We start from the raw sequence: 12,191 nt of genomic DNA on the forward strand, positions 1-12,191 counted from the left end.
AGCTGTTTCACATTTGTTTCTATCACTACTCTGATAGGCCTATCCATCCATCCATCCATCCATCCATCCATCCGTCCATCCATCCATCCATCTGTCCGTCTGTCGCATAACCAGCACAAAAGTAAAAGAGCAGAAATGACTCAATTTCTTTTTCTGCCAAGTGTATTTACTCCACTGGAGAAATGCTGAATTAATTACTCGTGCAGGTCACACAAAGAATATAGCTTCATTTTGGCCATTCATTCATTTTGACCACAGTAATAATATAATATAAATATAATTAAATTAACACCACCAGAAATTGTTTAGGAACCAAAAGTAGCGGCAGCCCAAAATATGCATCAAAATTGTACCCATACAAAATATTTAGCTAGAAAAAGCTTTAAAACCACTAATATCCATCCATCCATCCATCCTCTCTCTAAGCATTCACCCTGGTGCGGGTCAGAGGGACATATGTGTCACGCCAAATGAGATTGCATTTTCCATTCAGACTGGGAACATTATCAAAATGTCGCTCATAAATTGCATGTATTCTGATGCTATTAAAATTAAACTATGAATTTTTTGGTATCCTCCAAAAGTCCAGCTATAACTGGAGTAACAGTCATCAAATCAACAGACAATTTCAGTTTAAAGCTGATAAAGGACAACAAACGCATGTGCAGAGCTACTCTCCTGCTCGGCCAAATTCAGGTTTGCAGGAACTCAGGCTGCCACTGGTGTCCCAGCTGCCCTCTGGGCGGAGGGCAGAGCGAGTAAATAGGTAAAGTGACTGATGCCGCCAAGAATGGCCAAACAGGCAAGCAGAATGAAAGACCCCTTCTGCAACACTTCCCAGGGAGAACGACAAAGCCCTCCCTAACCCCGTCTGTAAATTAATTACTGCCTGTCTGTGGGGCCCTTGATGAAAATCCGTCAGGACAAGACCTAATTACAGCTGACGGAAAGTGCACACAAAAACGCGGATGTGCTACTCCTGCTCTCCAGGAACACCAATCTCCGTGCTGCCCAAGGTACTCTTGGGAATTAATAGCTCTTTGGGTGATGCGGAGGGTTCCAGTGAACCGCAGTCATTTCTAGCCAGGAGTAGCACCCCCCCCCCTGATGGGGAACAGCGTGTCAGTGTTCCCTTTTCTCAGGCACAGCTCAGGCCTTGTTTTTTTCTTTTTTATGAGGAGCTGTACTAGCAAGTCAACAGTGCGCACATTTATTCAGCACTGAGGGCCTGTACTCACTCGCATCATCAGATGAGATACATGCTCTTCACCGAAGACGACAAAACCAGAAGGATTTTGTAATATCTTACAGAGATTCTAACCCACAGTTTTTTCACACAAAGCACAACCAAGAATCCATAATAGTCATTAGTCAACTAGTAGAGCAGGTTACTGACAACATCCAAAAGATAATTCTGAGAAATTCATTTATATAATTATTAACGCTGTCCATGCATACACGTGTACTTTTTGAGCTTTTGAAAGTTATACATCACAGCTACATAAAAATTCCTATTTACCTGGCTTACAGTAGTCCGGCATCCCAGCGTATGTCTTGTATATATTCAAAGTTCCTTATTTCCTTTATTTACATTTTTAGCCTTCTAAAGGAGGAAGTGCAGGAAACCTTAACGAAGTAAAATAAATTATTATTAACATCCTTAGTGGAATAAAATAACCCTTCAGAAAGGTTTGTGTCTCACACCAGTGACCAGGGAAATGCATTGATCAGTACCCTGGGTCTACTTTAATACATTTAACTAAAATGATAGTGAGGTGTGTCTCATATGTACATAATTGCCTCACATACGAGCATGAATAATGTCAGGAAAATGAAATTATGTGACACACCATTACTGACTCTTTTTGTTGATAGGCAGGTAGGCTTAAGGACAATATGTGTGCATTGGGGCAGGTAGCTCATGTCTCATGTCAGAAGATGTGGCTTTCACCAGGCCTCAATTCTGGACACTTAATTTATTGAGCAGATGCTGTCGTCTGAACTGACAGACAAGCAAGACACATAATACATCACAATAGGTACTGGCACAGGGAAGGGCAAGACAAAAAGAAGGGGAGAAAGTTATGCAGGAGAGAGAGAGAAAGAGAGTGAGAGGGAGAGAGCCACAGAGAGAGAGAGAGCCAAAGAGCGAGAGAGAGCAAGAGACACAGACAGACATAGAGAGACAGAAAGAGAGACAGAGTCAGAGAGAGAGAGAGAGAGAGAGACATAGAGCCAAGGAGAGTGAGAGAGAGACAGAGACAGAGAGACTGAGAGCCAGGGAGATAAAGATAGATAGATAGAGAGGGAGAGAGAGAGAGACAGAGAGAGAGAGAGAAAAGTGGGAGGGCAAGCCGGAGAGGTAGCCCCGAACAGGGAAGTGAGCACTGAGCACTGAGACACAGTCCTGCCAGACACTGCGAGAAAATGCCCAACTTCACAGGTACCTGGAAAATGAGGAGCAGTGAGAATTTTAATGAGCTCTTGAAAGCCCTCGGTAAGTACTTTGTAAAATTACTAATATCTACAGAGTATGAAAATCTTATATATAAATCAACATCGCTGGCATTTTATATTCTTTGTCCGATGGTGCAAATTGTCCAAATTGTCTCCACCCATCTGAAAAAAGTACTTAAAATTGCTATATTGATGCAGGGGTCATCACCGTGGTTAATTCTGATGGATATTTTGATCAAAATGCATTTTTTTTTACTACAGACAATATTTAAAAATGTATCCTACACAGTCAAACCATTTTTCCCACGGACACATTTGTCTGTGTATGGATGGGGTGACGATACCTGTGCAGATGGAAAGTGGTCATAAGAGACAGGAAGTAACATTTCAGAACAGTTGCTTAATTATTTTTAAAATCTGTTATTATAAAGTTAAAAAAAAAACATGATAAACATTCTACTTAACTAAAGTCTTTTCACTGGAACTGAACCTATTCAAACAGGACTGTTGGAGAATCAGGATTTTAGAATACAGAAAATAGTACATAAATATTAGAAGCATTATATGAGTCCATCATTTGACAACGGTATCTTGTCTCGAGTTGGATATACATATGAGGGTCTGGCCCCTATGCATCTGAATGCTGTAGGTCAAAGCTCTGCACAAACGAGGGAGCATCCCCCCCTGAGAGTGGTGGTTAAACTGTCAAAATGTTGCACCAGCTTGTTTTGGTATGCCGAGGTAAAAGATCTGAACTGGAAATAGAAGGACGAGCCGTGGCAACAGCAACAGCAGATAATCTGACGAGGAGACGCTGGCTCTGAGACCTGCCATTGACTTTGATGGCCCAGATTCCTTTCCTGGCAAACAAAGACAGATGACAGGCAGTACTGGAATCAATTCTGCTGGGAAATTCAAAGATACAGGCTTTTAATTGGATCATGAACAATAAGCCTTGAAAAACCTTTCCGAATACACAGAGGACACTGACCTTCTAATATGAAAGAATGGGTTAGGATAACTGAGATATCTGTGACTGCGGTTCACTTATTGCACTAAAATTAGGCACTAAATTTGGATTAAAATGCTTTTTTGGATTAAACACTTTCATTCATTCCTTTTTTAAAATACCGAAACATGCCCAGGTACCTATCATTTTACTCTGGTGTATAACTCAAAAGCCACGACTCAAAATTTCACAACATCACCTGGACTCTCTTTATTCAACGCCTTGTGATTTCATTAGGTAACGTTATACAGTAGGGTAATAGAAGCCTACACTGCAAATTGCAAACATATGAAACACAAAGACACTCCACTACTCCAGTATTCACTCTCAGTCTACTGATGGCAAAAAGTAAACATTATTTGTGTATGAGCCAGAAAAACCTCTAATGTAGCTCAGGAACTGTTCTTCTGGAAAGGTTCCCAAGGCAAAGCGTACATCTTCCTCCTGGAAAAAAATGCCATGTGGGACAAAGACAGATGTAACCCTAACCATCCCAGGATAGAGTAAAAAGCAAGACAGGAGAGAAGATGACACTGTGTGTACACACAGAGGCGGTGACACTCAGGGTCAGCAATGCCAGGCACTGACTCGCAGTGACTAGAGTTACAACCGCAAACCTCTTCAATTCTCTCCCTGGCCAAAATCGGGTCAAAATCAGTCCATCCTCCCAAATTTCCAAAATCCTGTATCATGTATCAGCGTTTTTTCTTCAGTACTCTGTTACATCTGAGTAATCTTTTAAAAATCTGTTTTAATAATAGGTAAGGTTGAAAATGAATTGACTACACCCATTTCTTAATATATTAACAAACTGGATTTTCACAAGAAATGAAATACATTAAATTGCCTAAATTGAATAAAGATGTGGCTGAATTAACAGGCCAAGTGTTCTTTACAGAATTGGGCAGAAATTTTATTGATTGTCACTGAAGCACAAGGAGATGCCATCCGTGCTCCTGTCGGGTCGGGCCTATAACCCCCCCAAATGCACCCTGCACCCAGGTGTGAACGCCATGCTGAGGAAGGTGGCAGCAGCCGCAGCCTCCAAGCCCCAGGTGGAGATCCGACAGAGCGGCGAGCAGTTCTACATCAAAACCTCCACCAGCGTACGCACCACTGAGATCAACTTTCACATCGGGCAGGAGTTTAATGAGGAAACAGTGGATGGGAGGAAGTGCAAGGTGAGTGTTTTTTCTGTAACGATATTTTTCTCAAATTTAACACTCATTAAACTGCAAAAGAAAACACAACAAAACCAGATTGTGCCAAACATATGATTAAACGCTCAATTAGAGTAACCAAAACAGCCATTACGAAAGTTCCAGTACCAAAAGTGCCAGTAGGGAACTCTTTCGGTACTTTAGGGTGGGACTTGAAACGCTTTCCTTCTCGATCGGTTACACAAATAGCCTGCCTCTGAAACACAATACAAACGCCACCTTGAAAACAACGATAAACGAGGTAAAAAAAAATAGTAAAAATAATAATAATGGATGTATGGACAAATGAAGTGATTCAAGCTTTAACTGCGATCTGGTCAGAAGAACCGGAGATCAGTATAGCATAAAAAGAAATGAAGTATTTGCATAATACAGAAGGACAGGATGGTATTGGGAAATCTTTAAGTATTGCAATGTGATTTTGTAATAAATATTAGGGCATTTATAAAACAAAAAAGGAGTTCAACAGAAATTTCTCACGAACCTGTCTAGGAGTGATTTAAAGGGGCAGCGTGTGTCTCAGTGTGCCTGTAATCACAAGGCCGCCGGTTCAAACCCAGCCTCAGCACTTCTGTGGGTCCTTGAGCAGGACCCTTAACCCCCAGCTCCCTGGGTGCTGCTACGGGTGGCTGCCCTTCGCAGACAACTTACTCTACAAAATAAAGACAATTTCCCCACGGGGATTAATAAAGTATCAATAATAATAAAAACCGCAAGGATGAAAATGATTATGATTGTCTCGAAGAAAGCATGCAACGGTCATGCAAAAGCAATTGAGGTGAATTTTAAAGTGATTTTTTAACTTATACTTGATAATCGTGAAAATGAATAAGAATTAAAATTGCAAAATGACAGTAAAAGAGAGTAAAAATGTTTTAGCAAAACCTAAACTCCCTGTGCTACAAGTCTGTACACAGAATTGAAGGTAAGCTTATCTTAATCTAGCTGACTGGTGAAGAATGAATTGCATATGTACAAAATGCAATGTTGGTATTAATAACGCACATCATACAGCCCTATAATTTTTCAAATTCAGTACAAAATACCCCCCCCCCCCCACACGTTATGATGTTGTTCAGCACCAGTACCAGTTTTTACACCAGTGGAAGACTTGAAACACCGTACTTTTGGTACCTTGAAGTAGCAAAAGTGTGGTACTTGGTGCGGTGGGAAAGCACCCTTTAATGCAGAATTATCTGACGCTTGAGACTCTCTGGGGAAAAGTAGGAGTGCTTGCATTTATCCAGCTGATGTAATACAATGCAGAACTGTTGTAGTTTAGAAATGAGATCGCATAGAGCTGTGAATCGAGATTGCGTTTTACGATTGTAGTTTAATTCTATTTTGTATACATGTATATACTTTAATATCTGTCTTGCTTGTCTGTCTTGGGTGTAATTGTTAGTGCAAGCACCGTGGGGTCTGAGAGTAATGTAATCCTCCGTGTGTCCTGTACATTTGGCAGAACTGACAATAAAGACTTTGAATATAAGAAAAAAAATCACCTCATTAACATTCTTTTTTCATTATTGTCCTGAATCTTCATTCTAAACTTAGATGATGTACTAAAATACGTAGCATTATTTGTACAATAAGTGCAGATTCTGACCTGATGTATCCCGTGAGATTGCTTATACAACAGCTGCACTCTGCTTTTACAGAGCAGCAGATAACTAACACATTATGCGATGTGACACAGTCATTATGCCCACAGTCTGGGGCACCGTAAAGCAGGGGGAGAGATGGGACAATTCCTAAAAAATTTGGAACATAATTGGATTAGCCTGCTTCAGGGGCCCAATATGATTTGCTTTCATGTGGCAAAAAATCTCTAGCAGGTACAAATTCAGAAGAGAAAATCACATGTTTCCACACTTAACTGATGTCATTGTCATAATTCAGAGCGATTTTGTGGCCAGGCCACGTGGATACTTTTACAAAATTCCGGTACCTGTCTCAGAGGAATTCATTCCCTTTGTGCTTTCAGGTTGTCTGGGAATATAAGAGAAAAGGTTTGATTTCTTGCCAATCTGAAATATAAAGGGATCTCAGGAAATTCCCAAGATATTATTAGACAAGTGGAAAATTTTACCAATGTCCTGAAATCTTTACTAAAATGGAATTGGGAGGTTTGTAGAAAATTGAAAAATGACAGTGAGTGTCTAATATAATTTCTCATATTGGTCCTGTATTATTTTTGAACCATTCTCAGTAATTTCAGACCAGTATACATTTTAGCATAACCTTTTATGGTTTGTGGTTTAATGTGCAAATTACCACCCTTAATGTAAATGTAAAAGGGCGATTTATGCCAAATGGACACAGGATCTGGTTACAAGACAGATGGCGCAACTCTAATTGGTAGCTGTTATTTGTTTCAGCAAGTAGCACAATATTTAAAAATAAAACTCTTAAAGTAAATACTTGTGTCACATGCAGAATTTTAACGTAACAAATCACAGGCACATGCCAATCGCCATAAAGAGCAGATTGTACAGATGAACCCACCCAAGGTACGTTAAGCAGGCTCGCACTTTCCAGTCCTAGTGTGCAGAGGGGCGAATCTGCGGCCTAAAATCCTCAACTCCTACCCAGCCCTAACCTATTTTGTAAACAAAATATAAAAGTTTTTGCATTTCTAGTTTTTTTAATTGCAGTGACAGACTTAGTCTGACAGAGTTTCCTCTTTTGGGGCCTGAAAAAAATGGTCCCCACAATGTCAAAATAACGGGTTTTTATGAGATTGTGGACACACACACACGCACGCACACACACAGTGAGTTCCATAAGGCCGTGCCGCCTGCTGGACTTAATATATCGGAAAATGTGACATCCTGCTTTTTAAAATTTTTTTTATTTTAGCTTGCAAGGCAGCAATATCATTTTTCATTTTCTGTACAACCAACTACACTGCAGATGGTCTTCTTCATTATTGTTTTATGAATGGAAAATATGAAAATATGAAATCCAATCCATATGAAAGCCCTACTTAAATTTATTAGGGAAGTGCCATGGAACTTGCCATGGAACTTGCCCCAGGACGTGCCCCGAGACGTGGCCCATGACGTGCCCCGGGACATGCCATGGAACTTGCCATGGAACTTGCCATGGAACTTGCCCCGGGACGTGCCCCGAGACGTGGCCCATGACGTGCCCCGGGACATGCCATGGAACTTGCCCCGGGACGTGCCCTAGCTCCACTCCCCTCACGCTGGGGCCTGGGTCATCACCCTATCAAAGGGGTGAAGGGGAACCTTCATACCTGTAGGGAGGTTAAGCCAAGCTTTGAAATTCAGCTACTACTGTGACAACTGCAGAAACCTTTAGTACATACCCACCAAGCTATACTGTTACTACCTACAGCAAATCAAGGCTTTAAAAGGTGGCGGGGGTGGTGATTTGGGGAAATATTTCACAATATTTCTTCTGGCGCCTAGCAAATTAGTTACTGCACCCAGAGTTAAGCTGGCACAAACCATTATGTTTTTACACTAAAATAGACAATGCTATAAATCACATTCTCTAAACACAGCAAAGCATATACGCTCATCAGAAGGATTCACAATCTTATATTCTAAACCTTTTCCTCCATCCCAAAGAGCTTGGCTACCTGGGAGACTGAAAACAAGATATACTGCAAGCAAACACTACTGGACGGACATGGACCCCGGACGTACTGGACAAGGGAACTGAAGGGGGACGAGCTGGTCCTGGTGAGGAATAGATTTGTGTATTATATACTACATACAGCCACAAAATTTAATATTTAATCAATGCCTCAAATACCAATTCCACATTGATTATAAAAAAAAACATTGACTGTAGAGTACAACAATCACCGTAATTAATCAAACCGTCTAACAATGGTTTGAAAATAATTTAAAGTTTAAAAGTCAACTGACAAGGTTTTTATTGGACAATCTAATCCCAATTTATAGCAAGGCAATGTTTAAACCCCACTGTTCCTACTGGTGTTCCTTATAGCAGGAATTAGCAGTTCAAACAGGCATTTGTGTTGGTCACCGTGCTCAGCCTGGGCGCTTCCTCATAGTCTTAACTTCACTGAACAACATTATTTTCCAAGAATTGTACAAACTTTCTTACTTGACATCCAACCATCCATCCTCCATCTGCTTTTCCTGGCATAAGGCTGGGGTACATCCTGGAAACACATAAGAGATGCAAGTTAGCCAAGTGCATGTTTTTGGATTGTGGGAAGAATCCTTCATGACACAAAACAAGCAAATCCATACCCCAGAGCAGAGATCGCATTTCAGCTTGCAGCCTTGGAGGTGTGAGGCTACTCACCGAGCCATCGTGCCACAACAAAAGGATGAACATAAAAAATACATTATTTATACAACAATGAACCAAAACATTATAACCACCCCCATGTGAAATAAATTATGTTGACTATCTAATAAAAATGATGTGTGTTAAGGTCTGGGGTATATCATACAGTAAGCTAACATTTGCACAGAGCAACAGAAAAGCTTTGTTAGTGTTGAACAACGAGAGTACTGTCCCGAAACAGAGGACATGGAGCGCGGCTGCCTGCGGGCGTGTGGAGCCATAGGACGGCCAGAGAGCACCTGAGGGCGTGTGTAGCCATAGGACGGCCAGAGAGCGCCTGAGGGCGTGTGGAGCCAGAGGACGGCCAGAGAGCGCCTGAGGGCGTGTGTAGCCATAGGACGGCCAGAGAGCGCCTGAGGGCGTGTGGAGCCATAGGACGGCCAGAGAGCGTCTGTCGACATGTGGAGCCATAGGACGGCCAGAGAGCGCCTACGGGCGTGTGGAGCCAGAGGACGGCCGGAGAGCGTCTGTCGGCGCGTGGAGCCTTAGGACGGCCAGAGATCGTCTGTCGACATGTGGAGCCATAGGACGGCCAGAGAGCGCCTACGGGCGTGTGGAGCCATAGGACGGCCGGAGAGCGTCTGTCGGCGTGTGGAGCCAGAGGACGGCCAGAGAGCGCCTGCGGGCTCCTGTCCACTGCCGGAAGTGCCAACAATGGGCACGCAAATGTCAGAACAGATCCTTGGAGCAATGGAAGGTGGTCGTCTGGTCTGATGAATCCTGTTTTCTTTTGCATCATGTGGACAACCTGTCAAACATCTGTGGGATTTGTTGGACCAACAAGTCTGATCCCCAGCTACAGAGTGCCATTTCCAACGTCAAAATTGTCTGCCATTTCTGCCAGAGGCCCTTCTGTTGGTTCGTATCAGATCGGATAGCCTTCATTCACATCCCACATCGATAAGTTCTGGCTGCCCAATAGGGTGGGATGAAATAATCAGAATTTCCAATAGCAATTTCCAATAGTGCAGAAAAGTTGTCACTGGACAGGTGAAAACTTCGATTGTGTTGCGGAACCTGAAAATATTAACCTATTTCAAAGATAATTCGCACGTTTAATAACGAGGTCCAGTGACAACTTTTCCACACTATTGAAAATTGCTATTGGAAATTTTGATTTTTTTCACCCCACCCTACTGCCCAACCCCCTGTTGGCAGTTCATGGTTTTTCCTCCTGGGACCACTCTCAGGAGACACTCAGCAGGACCGACCATGAGCCCCACAGGCCAGGCCATTGTGGAGATGCTCTGACCCCGTCATCTGCCTATAATGATTCGGCCCTTGACAAAGTCACTCAGATCTTCATTGCTGCCCATTTCCTTTGCATTAAGTGGGAGGCAGAATGTAGACTGCAAACACCAAATGGTAGCTTACCATCTAATATACCCCAGACCTTGATACGTCTTTACAAAATAGTTAAAATTATTTGCTTCTCATGGTCATGCTAATAATGTTTTGGCTCAACAGCATACATATAAATATACTAACTTGAACTGTAGCAGCTGAGTAGTGAAGTAAATATGCATAATCCCTGCATCCAGACACATGGCTAATACAGTGATGACAATGGAAATCTGTCTGTTCCCTCTAGACATTTGGAGCAGACGATGTTGTGTGCACGCGAATATATATTCGGGAATGAAGTACCTGCAGTAACACCCAGACAAGAGGACACAATCATGACTGGGACCTTCCCTATGCATTCGCCGCAAACTTCACACGTGTCCCCACACATGCAGCAGTCACATTTATTGATGTTGAATCATGATAGCTTAGCGATTGCTTTTTCTGGCCATTTGTACAGCTGGATGTTTTATCCGAACATCGGAGGCACCTTGCTGAAAGGGTATAAGCAACACCCAGACAAATAAACTGCTACCACCCCCTGCCGGCCAGACTTATGTCTTTAGTTGTTTGCGTTATGTTTGCCAATCATGAAAACTATAATCACAAAATATAAAAAATGCGCCTATTACTGATCAAGTTGCCTATCTGTGTGAGAACCTCCACCTACAATTAGAATATAACCCAAACTAGCAGGCATGCAGAGGGCTGAACTAGGCAGGAGCTCAGATTGAAACTTTTCTTTGATGTGCCACAAAATATTGTCATCAAAGATGACAACTTTAAGACAAATATCTCTGGTCTCTCTGGGCCATTGTGGGGAGGAGATGTATTAAAAAAGCATTGGTGTTCAGAGATGTTGGCATGCCACAGCAATGGTACAGTTCTCCGATTTGCTGTAACACCTTATTCATGCAGTTCAGTCTCCACTAAACCAGGATTCCAAGCTTGCTCTTGGTTTGGCTGCATCAAGGGTGGGCATCTCCTAGGCTCTGGTGCATTGACGTTCTCACATCACTCTCTTGGACAAAGATGTTTAAGAAAAGCTGCAAAAACAGAATCTCAGATCTGTTTTCCTGGCAAACCAGCAGATTTGCACCATATTGCAGATGGAAAGTTCAGCTGTTCATAAGAGAGGGAGGAAAAAAATCCTTGCAATACTGTCTGTGATCCACAGTCCCTGGAATAAAGAATACAAAGCTGTACAGAGCTCACATAAAACAGAAAAACCATTTCAGGCATTCAGTATATGAATTTACATTCAGAACAAAAGGTCAACAAGATACTTGAGAGGGGCCTCATTTGAATTAGAGCTAAAATAAATGTTATGGAACCAAACTTATCACATAACACATAGAATGTCATCATTATTTCATAATGAGTTCCTAATATTTTAAGACATAAAGCTGACAATAACTGAGTGGAACTAATCAATAAATAAAAAATAGCTGAGTGGAATTAATAATAATAAAAAAAAACTATAGAAAATTGTACATCATTGTACAGCATCGTGCTAAGCAGGTAGCAAGCCTTAATACATCTAGCTCACTGGCTGAAAGCTGTGCTGTTCATGGGCAGTACGCCACAGCACATGGAACAGGCAGCAGGATCAATGAAAGGTTCATCTGTGGGTCTCCATGGGACAGAGGTGATGTTCTTAAGAACATCAGACCAGGAAAAGCAGCACCTACTCCTTCAGGAGCTCTGCAAAGTCTGCCATTCTCTTCCTCGACGCTTCACCATACTTACACGATACAAGGCTGCACTCTTCCACCGGCAGGCACACGTTTGTGGCCACACAATGAGTA

General features: G+C 42.1%; 1 protein-coding gene across 1 annotated transcript; it reads left to right on the forward strand.

Annotated features, from left to right (window-relative positions):
* The first annotated feature begins 2,181 nt into the window (after positions 1 to 2,181).
* Positions 2,182 to 10,928, forward strand: LOC111841246 (cellular retinoic acid-binding protein 1). Its single transcript, XM_023806854.2, has 4 exons — positions 2,182 to 2,497; positions 4,469 to 4,647; positions 8,286 to 8,399; positions 10,631 to 10,928. The coding sequence occupies exons 1-4, from the start codon at positions 2,428 to 2,430 to the stop codon at positions 10,679 to 10,681; spliced, it is 414 nt and encodes a 137-aa protein (XP_023662622.1). The 5' UTR covers positions 2,182 to 2,427; the 3' UTR covers positions 10,682 to 10,928.
* Positions 10,929 to 12,191: the final 1,263 nt, after the last annotated feature.

The sequence above is a fragment of the Paramormyrops kingsleyae genome, chromosome 11 (assembly GCF_048594095.1).
Source record: "Paramormyrops kingsleyae isolate MSU_618 chromosome 11, PKINGS_0.4, whole genome shotgun sequence".
NCBI classification, from domain to species: Eukaryota; Metazoa; Chordata; class Actinopteri; order Osteoglossiformes; family Mormyridae; genus Paramormyrops; species Paramormyrops kingsleyae.